The sequence below is a fragment of the Nothoprocta perdicaria genome, unplaced genomic scaffold (assembly GCF_003342845.1).
Source record: "Nothoprocta perdicaria isolate Ctin4 unplaced genomic scaffold, notPer1 scaffold_355, whole genome shotgun sequence".
NCBI lineage: Eukaryota > Metazoa > Chordata > Aves > Tinamiformes > Tinamidae > Nothoprocta > Nothoprocta perdicaria.
This window is the reverse complement of record NW_020455594.1, coordinates 64773-79289: the sequence shown is the minus strand read 5'-3', so window position 1 is coordinate 79289 and position 14517 is coordinate 64773. Positions and strand designations below refer to the sequence as shown.

Genomic DNA, 14517 nt, shown 5'->3' with positions numbered 1-14517 from the left:
TCAGTTGCCTGTTTTTTCCCTTGCTTTAATTCTGCTCTACACAAACCTGTAAATTTTTACGGGTAACTCTGCTTCTGTTCCCTCTTTCGCAGAGCTAGTGATTCCAGACAGTGCGAACGTGTTCTATGCCATGAACAGCCAGGTGAATTTTGATTTCATCTTGCGGAAAAAAGCACCAGTTGATGGGCAGGTGAAAATGAGGAGCCGGTCGAGTCTAACACTCCCCAGAACTGCCAAACGGGGGTGCTGGAGTAACAGGCACAGCAAAATTACGCTTTGAAGGGGAGAAGTGTACACACAGGTGAACTGATTGAGAAAATACCTTTGCTACCATCCAGTATTACAGAGTCACAGCAAATGAATGTGTCAGTATTCAACTTTGAAAATATTTGAGACTTAAATGCAAAGCCAGAGGTGTCTTTCTCCTCCACTGACTATGGAGATACAGACAGACATGGATTTATGGGACAGTCTGGACTAGGAATTTTTTCTTTTGCACATTAGCCTAGGAAGGTTAGAGCCCCATTTACAGGGGAAAACAGGACCGGTTGTCTTAAGAACGCCACCTAAGCCAACTCCTCTTGTGAGAAAACATCTTCTTTTGTGCCAGTATTATATAGAACATCTAAATTTATTTTTATAAAACTGGAGAAGAAAAGTCACAATAAGACTCTGCCTGAACCAAGGAGGAGATCCCAGCCTGCCTGCCACAGCCAGAGAGCACTGCACAAGGTGAGGGTGAGCTGAGAGCTACTGGCGGTTGCTGCCTCCAGGAGGCATCTGAGTTCATGGGTGGGAGTGTCCCAAACACTCATCTCTGGAGACAAAAGAAGCTACAATTGTGTGTATTGCTTTCACACAGCTGGCAACTTTTTTTTGCACTTGTTCAATGCCAGAAAAATGCATATTTTGGATTTTTTTCCAAAGAACATTAAAGGAATGGGCTGCACTTGCTTTTGGATGAATGTCATGATTTGTTAATGAACAAGGCAAACTCAAACACTACTTGTCTGGATTTTGTGCTTGTTTTAATGCCACTACATTGTGGTTTTCCTTACGCTTTGCTAACCTGTTGAACAGAAGTAGATGCGTTTTGCATGTACTCCAAAATGACTGATGTACCTCTTTATAATGTGCAATCACTCTTCAGGAGCAAAACTTTTGCCTGCATTAATACACATCTTCATTCCATGAGAAGCAACTACATTACCTTTTGTTTTAAAAGCGAGTATTAGGAGGAGACAGCCAGGTTTACTGTATTGCCCAGAACAACCAGAGATTTTTTTTTATATACTTGTAGCATTATTATGCATAGCCTCCAAACACCTCCCTTGCTCTTTATATACATCTATTAAATGAATGGTACATCCTTTCAGCTGGAATAAAAAAATTAATCATATGTTCTCTGTGAAACTTTAAATAACATATTTCTATGTCTCTTGCCAGAATACAGCCTTCCTTGTAAGGACACAGGGGTTTTATTTTAAAAAGCCATAAATGAGACAATGGATTGTAAACAACCCTTACTGAACAGACAGTCTTGGGATACATTACTATTAGTTAAAATAAACTTAAATACTGAATTTTATCCATGTCTGGGGCATTTTTATCAGGTCTGTAGCAGTAAATTTTAAAGCTGGGCTCAGATTATGTTAACATACAGTTAGTGATAAACTCATGATGCCAAAAAATGTYGGGTCATACTATATTTGACATTATTATTTAAAAAATCATCATCACCATTTACAAATAGCACCATGCACACTAGACTGAGTAGTGTAAAAACACAACGTGTACGTTTGGTGGGAGGGTAAAGATGTCGAGTTTGTAACTGAGCCTCAAAATCTGCCCCACGTTAGGTCGAGAGGGTCCRCTCGGTGTAGCTCAGCGAAGGCAGTGATGTCTATTCACTCTTCTGTAAAGCATGGATACGCCTTGTCGGGTGCAATACTGAATTAACTTTCAGACAATCGTGATTTTAAGGTGACCCCATCCTCAGAAAAGGTTATATACAAAAAAGTTTTCTTATTGCTTACCTGTAATCATTATACAATCAGCATAATATAAACTTTTTTCACAAATGTTTGCCTGAAGTTAGTTTATTTTCTTCTCTGAGGTTTACTTATTACTAGCTGGTGGGTTTTGTGCCTCTTACCTCCTCTTCCCTTTAAGCTCTGTTGTTCTCTTCCAGGTCCTAATTTCTAGTGTCTTGACTGTTGTCCAATTGCTTCCAGCTCCTGTAACTGACGTTCACAGAATCTGAAATGCAGCATTTCTTAAAGCCCTTTGCTACTCCATACTCTCCCCTCAGCACTGCTGACCCTTCAGCCACATGTTCAGTGGCAGTTTTATGCTGTTTGTTAATAGTGCCAGCATTATCGTAAATCACGTTATCGTATCATTTGTCAAAGTTTTCAGGATGACGGATCAAATTCTGCATCCTGTACTTCCAAAGTCAATTATAGTAAGAAAAATTGAAGAAGAAAAAAAAAAAAAAAAAGGAAAAAAAGGTGTTTCAATAAACTGCTTGTGCAGTGACATTAGAGCGAAGCCTCCCTGGCCATCCAAACCAGTGCAGCTGACGGTGCAGGGTCCAGGCACCATCATCTTTCTTTAGCTCTGCGGGCCTCGACCAGCTCACAGCACCCGCAGCAGACCTGTCTGGGCTCCTGGCTGGCCGCTGGATGGGCGTTTTGCACGTTCTACCCTCAGCTACATAAAATAATAAAGAAAAAGGATATAACATGCTGGACACGCAGCAGACCTCAAGTCTCCTGTTTCCCCAGGCCCCATCAAGCTTCTTACCAGTGTCTCCAGCATCACCATGGCCAACAGCGCTGGGAAGAGGGTCACGCTGGCAGCTGGAGAGGGTAGCGCTGCGTGGGCAGCAGCAGGAGAGCTTGCCAAGGGGCTGGGGACCAGCCCCTGCGCTCCCGGGTCACATGGGGGCCCCTCTGTCCTGGAGAGAGGGATCAGCTTCCAGGCCGTGGCTGCAGCACGGACACTCAGCCAGCAGCTCTGTGGTGGGTGACAGGCCTGACAAAACTCCTGGCTTCCTTCATTTGGCCATCACCATAATTCCAGAGCCAGGACAGGYTCCAGTCCTCAGATGTGCAAGTCTTTTTTCAAAAATTCCTCATTTTTCCAGCAGGCAGTGCCGATGTGCCTGAGGCAAAGCTGGCTTTCCCCACCAGGACCTGCTCCCAGGCAATAAAAAGGCCACACTGTGCTCAGCTTGCACCAGGTTCTATGTATTATCAGACCCGCTGACAGATTATAATAACATGACTTCTTTAGCAGAAAGCACAACACTGATCAGCACTTATTAAAAACAAACACCCGCAAACACGTATAAAACCACACCAGCACACACACCCGGCTGAGCAGGGCAGCCAGCAGGAGACAGTCTCTTTAGAGGGCTGGTCAGAGGGACATCCCCGCTCCGCTCCGCTCGCAGCCACCGGCTCCAGGTCTGTGCCAGCTCGACCTAAGCAGTGCAGACCCTGGTCGCTTGGCCCCTGGAAACCTTTTCTAACAAGGAAACAGCACATTCTGCTGACATGTTACCCGATAACAAAGATATCAGAACTCATCCCAAAACAGACAAGTTTGCTCTTCACATGAAAAAAAATAAAAATAAAAAAATTATCAAAAGACAAGTTGCCTTTCCGTCCTAAAACATACAATTCTGAGGCTGCTGAGAACAGCTGAGGCCAGTAACGTTTCTGTAGATTTTGTAAGAATAAAGTCAAGCAGTTCACAACCAGATTTGTAAAAAGGAAAGGTCCTAGAAGTCCTTCACCTGATCTTTGTGGCTCAACTAAACTGGCCTGGGAAAAGACTGTCGTGCTCTGCTCTTCTGAGGAACAGCCTGAGGCAGAAGGAAGCAGGACAGACATGAACCAGTTCTGCCTCTCTGCACTCTCTGAAGGCAATACAAAAACCAAAACAGTGACCACCCTTTTTTCTTGTCGGCTTTCAACATTTTGGCTATGCCAAGACATTTGTTCTGGATTAGTGGACCTGTTAGGCAGACTCTAGGAGGCTGTGCAATGTATGGAGGGAATGCCAGGAACAGTTCTCCACAGCAYCACAGCAAAGGCAAGGAGTGCTGCTCCCATGCATTGAACATTTCTGGAAAACATTTTGATTTTGACAGGGATCCTTTAAAAAACAAAACCAAATGACCTGCACTTGCCTGCAGCTTCAGTAAACGGAATTATAAAACCCTATAAACCTACGATGAGTAACTGTTACACAGCAGCCACTGACAGCTACCCAGAAAGGTATCACGACCTGCACACCTCAGAGTTCCTCTATATATTAATCTTTATAAATACAGTATTCTACAAAAGGAACTGTAGAAAGACGTCACTCAGTTTTGTCTTGTTTTCTTAAACAAAAACTTTTAAGAGCCTTTGTTGAGACCTCTCCCCTTTTTTTCTGCCAGTCTGGGACACTTGTTTCTCCTCCTTCAGCTCTCCGCTCCTGGAAAAGCACCTGGTTAGTCACAACCCAAGTGGGTCCAACCGCCCTGCGTTGCCTTGCAAGTAGGGAGGAGACCACACGAACAACTCTACAAGCTTCTAGGGGGACAAGCTAACGTGTGAGGCAGCTTCAGCCGCTGCGGAGTCCCGGGAAAAGGGGCAGTCATAGCTCATCCCTGGAGGCCGGTGCATTGAGAGATGACTGGGGAGACAGGGCATCCTTGTTCTGGGCATCGCTGTGGATCTTGCCCTGCTGCCGGGATTTCCAGGAGTGTGTTCTGTCCCAGTCAGTTGACACAGTCTCATTATCCCAGATTGTGGAGGTCTCTGTGTCACTGAGGTAGCCCGGCTGCCCCGTGTAGTGGGTGGGATACACAAGCAATGGTTCTGCTGAAAAGGCTTTCAAGTCTCTGGGCTCGTAGTACTCCATGTACTTCGCTCTAAAGAGGGGAGAAAAACTATCAATAACAGAGTGACTGCTTACCTGGGTCACCATTCTTTTCCTCTGGTTTATAAACTAGTCCACTGAGGAAACACAGGTAGGCTGAGATGTGACCTAAGTGAGGAGATGGCTCTAAAGCAGGACTGACCCTGTACATCCATAATCATGTGCATTTACAACCAAACCACAATGACACATAACCTCTACAACCAGAGCCTCTGTTATCCAGAAACAGATGTCTCAAAACCAGCTCACAAGTCCTGTTCCAGCAAGGCAGGACAACCCTCARCAGGTCTGTCACCTGCAGTCAGGTGCAGCTGTTTCTCTCTCCAGCTGAGCCACAAAGTGAGCACACCAACATCAGCCCACTGAACATCTCACTTGTGCCAATCCAAGCAACAGAGACGTTCTACTTACACGGGGTGCTTGTTGTACATGACTGGCAGAAATTCATCTACAGGCAGCATCTTGCTGAAAGGCTCAGCTCCGATGAGCTTCTGAGCTCCTTGGAAAGAGATCGCGTACCCCAAGGTCCAGTAAGAGTAATCAGCCTCCACCAGGTTCATGACATTGGGAACTGCCTTCTCAGGTTGCTGCACCTGCATCCTTTTCCGGCCAATGTAGCTGAAAGGGTGAAAAGACCATGGAAATTGGAACCAAAGTGAAACTGCAGTAACTAGGACCACAAGATGGTTTCAACCAGAAGGGCAAAGTGTTCAATACAAGGAGTAATCCACGACTCAGCTCAGAGATTTCTGTCCTGCACCACTCTGGGACACCCAGGTCTTAGACCTGTGGGCAGTGTGCAGCTCTGGAACTTCATATGGGAGCTAAGATGCCACAGTCCAGGCCTCGGTACKGGGCTCTGCCAGTTGCTGGGGCACAGCAGGAACCAGTAGGACACTATCAAGATCAACCAGAGCTGCCTGCAAAGACTCTCCTCCAAAATCCAGCAGGTACCACTTACGGCTTGGTCATTTCAGTGTCGAAGGTCGATTTGTCCTGAGAAGTAGAGCCTACTAAGATGTCTCCGCCACCTTTCCTTGCAATCCAACGTTAACCCTGCATGTCTATCCTGACATAACAGGTACTGTTGAACTCAGGAGTTCCCAGGTGGCCAAGGAGCCACGGTTACTTACATAAGCTCCCAGTCTAGCTGGGCTTGTTCAATGTCATCCATCAGCTTCATGAGCTTCCTTTTAAACTGGTGTTCAAAGCGAACATCATCCTCAATAACAAGTGTCTTCTCCAGTTCTCTATTTACCACCTAACAGAAGAGAGTTCGAAAGTTASAGCAGTGTCCCACACAGGCCACTATCAGCATCCAGAAACTGGGGGCAGCAAGGTCAGCAAAATGCCATMTACTATGAAGCATCCACAGCTAGGTAACTCTAGGCAGGTTATCGGATGTTTTTTGCAAGAGCAGTTGTAAAATATTTTATTGAGATCATTCAATGCTGTTTTCCAATAAAAAACAGAGAAGAAAAAGCTGAACATTGCATTCAAGAAAAAAACTACACGTGGCTTCCCTACAAACTGAGGAAACCAATTAAGTATAATACTTCTGAAAACTTTACTGTGCTTGATGCTGTTATGGGAATCCTGCACCCACAAACTCCTCACCTCCTTCCAGATGTAATAGTGACTGAGGAAGCAGCCGATCTCGCCCCTCGTCAGCGGCCTGGAGGAATAGGGGTCCCGGTAGCCAGGCAGCATATCAATGCTGAGAGCTTTCAGCTGGCTTGTATTCAGGGCTCTGAGAAGCAGAGAACAACTCACTGTTACAAAAAGGCAAATTTCAAGTCAGATATAGAAGCAAAAATGCTGCTGACTTTCTGAGAAAAGACATTTCAAGAAATTCTTGCACAATTTTTTTTGCTCAAAGACCTGGAAAAAATGTAATTTCTTGATTTGTATTTCTAAATCAATTTGAACACTGAGGTGAGATGACTGAGGCCTGGCATCTACAGAAAGCTGCAGCCTTGCAGCATCGTTCTCCTCTACACGCACTTAACACTACTAAGATGCTCATCCCTGGGATATGGTGCCACCCAGCTCTCTGTCACTCGAGACCGTGACCGCTTTGGAACTAGTAGCACTGAAGCAGAAATCACATCAGTCCCCACCACTGCAGCGTGCAGACACGCTGCATCAGAGCAATCTAAAGACAGAGAATGGTATGAACACAGACAAATCACGTGCTAACAATTAATTCTGCTAACARCTTCTTGTGGGACCATCAGCCTGTCAGCTGCTGGGCTTAGAWTTTTTTTCTAAGAGCTCATCACAGGTATCCAGCTTTTAAGGACCACTAGATGTTACTTGGGTTCTAACTCTCTCAGGCCTCTTTGCAACTTTCAGACCTAAACTGTTGTCCTTTATTTCTCACGATAGAAGAGTCTTAACCACCTCAGAGGAGGGTACATTTGAGAAGGGACTGTACCAGGCTTAACRCTAACTCAACAGCATTATAGCATTTGGAAGGAAAATTTTGCCAGCAGATAATTGCTCCCAAATGCTTTCACAGCTGATCCCTTTTAACTGTGTGCAAGTGTTACTAATAATGGAAATCAGGATGACTTTAAACAGATTTTCATCTTAACCTGAGCTGCAATACCCATGGAGTTCTCATAATGTCAAAAGAAAAGGAACAAAACTGCCTCAAACAGTGCACTACATGGGAAAATAAAGTAGATGGATACCTCTCCCCTCAGCCCACTTTTCCACAACAGAAACAAAGTCAGGGTGTCTTAAGAGACATTCTTGGGAAACGTTAGCAACTCCCACTAAAACTCACTTTCCATCCACAGCCTCCACTATCTTCACTGAAATCTCCTGCTCATAGAGAGTCCGCAGCATCCGATCCCGCCTGTCTTTCCGCCGCTTCAAGTTGATCATGAAAATCTGTGTTAAAGAAAAATATATCACCCTTCTGCTCTGGGAGTGAGGGAAGGAGAGAAAGGGGTCCTGATCCAATCTTCACCAGCAGCCCCACAGAAAGTGCAGATCTTATTAAAACACCAGGTGTGTCCTCATTACAGATCATTTAGAACTTGGGGAAAAAAAAAAAAAAAAAGGGATTGGTTTTGAGTTGAAAGCCACCATCTGACTATAAGGACATAGTAAAGAGAGCATTTTTGTAATTATTGCAGGTGCTGCAAATCTTCTGCTGCCCTTGCCAGAGGAAAAGCCGCACACAGAGCCAGGGCCTCGAGCGGGGAGGTGTGGGCCCTGATGAGACCTTTGGGCCCTGGCTGCAGGGCTGAAACCCCCATTTGCAGGTAAAGCACAGAGGGCCAGGAATCAGCTTTCAGGCCCAGAAAAATAAGCACAAGTGCAGCCTTGTAGCCCATGGAGCAAAACCTCACCCCAATAAGCAGCAGATGAAATTCCAGCTCAGTACAAATGCAAAAATAATAAATTGGATAAATAAAGTGCAGCCACAAAAGACAACATGGAAAAAAAAAACCCACACCAGCTGTGTTCTAAAAACACACAYAGCCAAAGCAGGTTCAGACTTTGCTATATAAGCCATATAAAAGAAACAGCAGAATATGCCAGGGAAACAAAGTTCCCTCGTTGCCATAACTCCCTCTGTCACTGCCACCCAGCAGCTGATGGGGAACATCGGAGCTGCGAGCAAAGCACTGGAGCAGAGCAGAGCAGAGCACATCCCTCTCCAGGCTGCTGCACTCAACGCCTGCTCTCCACAGCACGAGGCGGAATCCAAAAGAAGAATTTCTGCAGGGTCTTGGAACGCTATCAGTGCCAACAAGCACCTTCCTAGCTCATTTTTACTTACGGCAACAACAGGAAAACATGGCAAGCAAGCGGGGGCRGGAGCTGCCGCAGCGCGGGCCGCCTCGGACTGCAGCCCAGCTCTGCTCCCGGATCCCCAGCAGCTTTCCCAGTGCTTTTAGTGGAACAGAAGGACTGCAAAGTTGTCCAGTAGAGTCAGATTTAGGGGAGGCAGCACAAGCAAACTCACTTCTGCCATCCCCTTTAGGCTGGATCAACCATCCATACATCAGTGGATAAAACCCCAAAGTTTGGCTGGACACTGCCCTTGTACACGAACCAGCACTGCTAACCAGAGCTCTTGCAGCAGGACAGAGCGCTCAGCACTCACAGACTTGACTGGCCTCATATCCCTGGCAAATGCCAGACAGGAAAGGGTAAAGGGTTTTCCCTGAGCCCTCCCTTACCCCAGAGCTCAGCATAAGTTCTCCCCAAATAAAGATGGGTATTTTCTCCCTGCAAAAAGTTCTAGTCCCAATGACGCACCGTTGGGAAACAACTAACTGCATGAAAAGATACAATACTCAAAGCTCAGCTGTGGGGGGAACCCAGGGCCTCTAAGGGAGAGAAGACACTAACAGCAAAGGAGATTTCTTACTTCATCAAATCCCATCTTGTCAGGGTGTTTTGGGGGAACAGAGACGTACTGCGAGGGTTCAACAGGAGGACGGTCAACTGAAAGAGATGAGAAATCCCAGTATCACCTTCATGAACACATCCCGCATTAAAATAAAATATCCACACATGTTTTCATCACTGGGCTGGTATGTGATGCCAGTGCAGCAGTAGAAGCACCAGAAAGCATCAACGCAGCAAAGCGGAAGCCAACAGCCATGATAAAGATGGGGTTCTGCAGCATCCTTTACACACTGTAGCTGCTTTTCTGAATTTGATTTGGAGAATTTGAGGTGCTTTGGGAATGAAGTTGATCTGTTCTTGAGGTGATTACACCCCCAGCAAGAAAAATGGTGGAAAATTAAAAAGCTGCAAATCAAAACAGCATGATGAGTATCATCAGACCAGGTTGTAAATCGCCCCACGGGGAACAAGCTGGGCTGCTGACAGGAGAGAGCTCTGCAGACATTAGCAAGKGTGCTCCACAGCAGCAGAGCACAGACACTTACTCATGGCCTCGATCAGTGTGTGCACAAAGTTCTCGGTCTCCTCCTGCAGGGTCTGGTGCGATTTCAGAGGCATGGGAAGGAAACCATAGTGCTCACGGTTGCAGACAAACATCTGAATCCCTAGGGATCAACCAGAACCAGAAGTGAGGTTGCAGAGCAAGGGGTTTCTAATGCTTTGCTGCTACACAGCCACAACCAAACTTATACCAGGAGCTCACTCAGGAGCTATTGCTTCGTAAGCAAGCACTTCGAAAACACCCGAGTGCCATTTTCTATTTTATCTGGCTAGCTGCACCTGCCCTCTTCTGTAAAACCACTTTCCACTTGCTCCCTAAAAGAAGGTATTTTTTAACTGCAATCACTTTTTGCTAGGAAAGGCACATCTCTTAGTTCAGAGAAAGGATCTTTTTCAGTCTTTGCTTGCCTGCTTCTGAAATCTCACGCTATAAAAACAATCCTACAGCAGAGGGCAGAAATAGCCTTTACCAAAAGCAGACGGGGCACACACAGCAGGACCGGTGCAAGTAACTAGAACAGTCACAGAAATCCCCAGTCCTCAAAATCCCACCTGCACTGCTCAGACCTGGCACCTCACTCGACCTGATCCAGAAACCCGGTGCCAAAGCAGGGAATGATCTTCACAGATTTTTTTCTCTCTTTGTGTGAGCCAGCCTAGAGCAATGAAGAAATTCAAACAAACCAAGTATGGCCAGAGGTGATGGAGGCTTTTGCCTGAGCCTTGCCARGGTTTCTCTGCCATGTAAGGATAAATATGGAATGATTCGACCGGCTGAAAGAGGCAAGTCTGATCTGCTGGTTTCAACACCACATGGTTGGCCAAACATGGGTCCAGGCAGCTTGGCTCTCCAGGGATCTTGTAGGAGATTGTCACAAAAACCCAGGGCATCAATATAGCTACAAGGCTCTGTTAGCAGCCTAGCAAGGGATTCACTCCAACTTTGTAGTCAAGCATCTTCCTGCTTCTATTCACTTAAGCTGGAAAATGAAGACAAGATATATTCACCTGTGTTGTCAAGAGAACTTACAGGAATATGTATGCTAACCAATTTGGAAGCACTATGTCTATATCAGACTAAGTCCTTTCCTCTGTAGGACTAGTTTTTATAGTGCCCTGGGGATAAGCAGGCAAGTCCTAGTGAGATACTAGCCATGAGAAAAGATGCTTTCAAGTAGAAGTGATAACATGACTTCCTTCTGCTCAAAGGTTTTTGCAAAAAGGTTCCTCAAAGAGCTAAATCTGACAGCGCAAGAGTGCAATGACAAGAACCACAAAGCCTCTTCTTGGAGCAGACTGGTGTGTCAGGAGAGAGCAGCCCACTGCTCAGGTCACTCTTTGGGAATATCCCAGCAACTTGTGATCAGCAGCTGCAGGACTGGCCAAGTTTGCTCTTTGTATCAGGATCAGCACCGGGCCTGGTGTCACATCATGTAGCAGGCTCAGAAACCACTTCCAGGGAAGCTGAGGGAGAAAACTTGTTTTCACTGGTAAGGCAGTTGGTTCATTAGCTGCAAACTGAAAATGCCAATTAAAAAAAAAATCCAAAAACCTGGAAAGCTTTTCTTTCTTTTTTTTTTTTTTTTTTTTTTTTTTTTTTTCCCCAAAGAAACAAGCTCAAACACCTTTGCCTCTCAGGAAAAAAAAGAAAAAAAAAAGCAAAGCAAAGCAGACATTACCTGGTGTGTCAGTGCTTTCATGCATTAATTCCCCTAATCTCTGGTATTTTTAGCAGGGTAGAATTATCTGTGTTAATGACTCTGTTTTTTCTGCCATTTTAAGTTCTGCAAGTAAATGGTTGGCTACGCTACTTGCCAAACCACATTCAGCTGTCAGCTGTAATTAAGGTAAATGACAGAATAAAAAATACTACYTGCTGACATTAATGGTTTTGGCACTGATCTAATCAACTGATCTTATCTGGCTCACCAATCTCTCTTCTCATCTTCCGCTGGCTTAAACACACTTAATCCATGCACATTCACGCCAGCACTTTTGTTCCTTCTAGTTTAAAAGCTACCTTAAAATGAGAAAGCTTTGTGGGGATGCACTTTGTGGGGATGACAAAACAGGACACAAGTCAGCAAACAGACCAATGGGCTGGAGTGCTGAAACAAAGCTGTTCATGTCATGGGCCAGCATCAGAGAAAGCTAAGAGTGCTGGGATACAAGGGAAAAATAGATGGATACAAATCCCTGAAATATTTCTTAAGCAGCTGGACTTACTGTAATGCAATGCAGCACTTGCTGGGTGCTATGTCCCTGGGAAAGCTGTCAGTAGGGAATGAGCAGGTCTGGTAGACTTGAAGGAACTTGCTGTGCTATCCAAATTCCACTTCTGTTCTCATTTGAGCCAACATACTGACATTCTGACTCTGAAAATCACTCAGACCCTAAAGACCCTGCAAGTTCACATCTCATCTCCTCTACCTTCCTCTGCCTTCTCACCGCTGTAATTTCAGTTCTTGCTACCTCTCCTCTGACTATGATTTGAAGTCTTTCTCACTTTCTGTCCTCTCAACCTGTTTTAGTTTAGTTTTAAAAAAGCCTGCTTAGTCTGCCAAGACAGCACTGGCTTTCTCTGCGTTGCCAGGAGCGTCAAACCAGAAAGATCACTAAGAGTAAAGCTGCAAACAGCTGGTGGCTGCTGTACTGGTCTGGAAATGGGAAAGCCTGTCTGCTCAGTCTGCCTTTTCTCCCGGGACCAGTGACAAGCTACACAGCTTTGCTTTGGTTTCTCTTCATTTCTTTGTTTCCCTTCTTTCCCACCTTAACTTTGCCTCTTTTGCAAAAAGCAGACAGATCACACAAGCTGCACATCACTCACAAGACACACAACTTTTCTAAACACGGGAAGAGGATGCTGGCATTGTGATTTAGCCCCAAAAGACCATGGCTTTTATACTGCCAGTGTAGCTGAAATCCTCCCACCCCACAGCACACAGTGATCCTGGGATCAGCCAGAGCACTGCACATTTCCCCCTGCTGTATCCCGGGTCATGCCTGCCCCCCTCACCGAAAGCACACACAGTGCAATGTCACATATGCAGTGATTTTACCCCTCCCACGCCAGCCCTCATGCACCCTGGCCTGGCGGAGATTTCTGCTCCGCACAGCCCATCTAGCTGGACTTCACACCAGTCACTTCTAGGTTGCACTGTTTTTGTTTTCAAAAAAAAAAAAAAATCTTTCAGACATTTATTTGCTGAGATACTAGGAATCAAGGCCTCACCAGTGCTATGCAAGCAACTTGTTTTTTGCTCTCCATGAGGGCTACCAACCTAAAAATACTTTCTTGCATCCTCCCACCTCACCTCTTAACGGAGTCTCCTCTAAGTTACAATGTTAGATGTATTCCCAACAGTCTCCAATATGCCTTTCACTTGCACAGTGATCACCGCTTTTCACAGTTGTCTTGGTCCAGATTAAAGGTAAATAAACAGTACCAGACATTTCATCTATGAAATCCTTCCTCCATCCCAAGAATAGTTCCCAAGTTCTTTAAAGCCATCTGCAATTCAAAACTACACTGCCAGTCACTTGCTGCTGGTTAYCCCTGCCTGGACTAGAAAAAGAGGACAGCATAAACTCAGGGCTGAAGTTCATGCAAGGCCTTTGACCTGTGAACTCAGGATCMAGATCTGCAGGGAGAGTCCTCCCTGGGGAAGGCAGTGGACTTACGTGCTTGGCGGCTGGAGAAGGCAAAGACAATGATATCATCAAAGCTCCAGGTGTAGTCCTGGTGGGGTGGGTAGAACATCAGCTTGGTGGAGGCCTCTTTCCTCAGATCGATGAGGAATGTGGAATGAACCATCGGGACAGCAAAACAACCTGTCCTCTTCCATTCCCGAATCAGAGGATAATCCAGAGTCCTTTTGTAGTAGCCCTGCAAACACAGTGAGCAGTGAGCAAGCCTGCTTGTTACGAGGGATTTCTGTTTCACAAGCTCTCCTCAGTAAAAGCTCTCATCCTCAGCTCTCCACAGCAAAGAGGGGTCAAGTGTCCAGTTCTGAGGCTTTGAAGTACTTGGAAATGACTGAAGCAAGTGTTTAAAAAAATCACTGCTCCACAAGCTACAGCTTGACTTTCTGTCTTTTTAGCAGCCCTTGGAAGCCCAAACCTTTCCTCTGCAAAAATCTCTTGTACTAAAGCTCCAAATCTTGGACAATTTTCTCCAGATCATGAAAAAAMTTGCCTTTGCACGCTGATTCTCAGGTCTAATGCTGGAAAGTGCTTAGCACATGTGGTATCCTCTGAATTCAACAGACAAGGACTTGTAAATTAACGTTGACCATCATTTTAGAAAGTGTTTGCTTTCGTGCAGGGAAGGCAACAAGCTGGCCGTCATCAACAGTGTAAGAGTTGATGCTTCCTCCATTCCAGGGACTCACTGGAAGTTTCATCCCACGGACAAGCAGCTTAATATCCACTCTTGAGCTCTCTCCACACAGTCTGTCTGTGGGAGGCCCTTCAGTCACCTCCCTGTAACCACAAGCTTCTTAGCCTTTCAGCACTGTGCTGCCTCACGGGTGTTGTGTGCCTTCCAGCTGATTTTAAAGGTACAATATACCTGAAGTTATCCATTTGGGAAATAAATACCCTGAATTGCTCTAGATATGAAGTCCTAATGTACCAATTAGACATCCAAAC

General features: G+C 45.5%; 2 protein-coding genes across 5 annotated transcripts in view; one reads left to right on the top strand and one right to left on the bottom strand.

The window, feature by feature from the left end:
• The window catches only part of RGL1 (ral guanine nucleotide dissociation stimulator like 1), a 94604-nt gene extending 92767 nt beyond the window's left edge, over nucleotides 1-1837 (top strand). For all 4 annotated transcript variants that reach the window (XM_026044230.1, XM_026044231.1, XM_026044229.1 and 1 more), the window contains one exon: nucleotides 93-1837. In XM_026044230.1, the coding sequence (XP_025900015.1) occupies nucleotides 93-280 (188 nt within the window). In that variant the 3' untranslated portion in view covers nucleotides 281-1837. The remainder of the gene's footprint in view (nucleotides 1-92) is intronic.
• A 1527-nt stretch (nucleotides 1838-3364) lies between these two features.
• The window catches only part of COLGALT2 (collagen beta(1-O)galactosyltransferase 2), a 40131-nt gene continuing 28978 nt past the window's right edge, over nucleotides 3365-14517 (bottom strand). Inside the window, exons 5-12 of the mRNA XM_026044235.1 lie at nucleotides 13549-13753; nucleotides 9852-9971; nucleotides 9326-9402; nucleotides 7727-7833; nucleotides 6553-6685; nucleotides 6069-6196; nucleotides 5347-5553; nucleotides 3365-4927 (exon numbers count right to left, since the gene is read on the bottom strand). Coding sequence (XP_025900020.1) covers nucleotides 4651-4927; nucleotides 5347-5553; nucleotides 6069-6196; nucleotides 6553-6685; nucleotides 7727-7833; nucleotides 9326-9402; nucleotides 9852-9971; nucleotides 13549-13753 — 1254 coding nt within the window. The 3' untranslated portion in view covers nucleotides 3365-4650. The remainder of the gene's footprint in view (nucleotides 4928-5346; nucleotides 5554-6068; nucleotides 6197-6552; nucleotides 6686-7726; nucleotides 7834-9325; nucleotides 9403-9851; nucleotides 9972-13548; nucleotides 13754-14517) is intronic.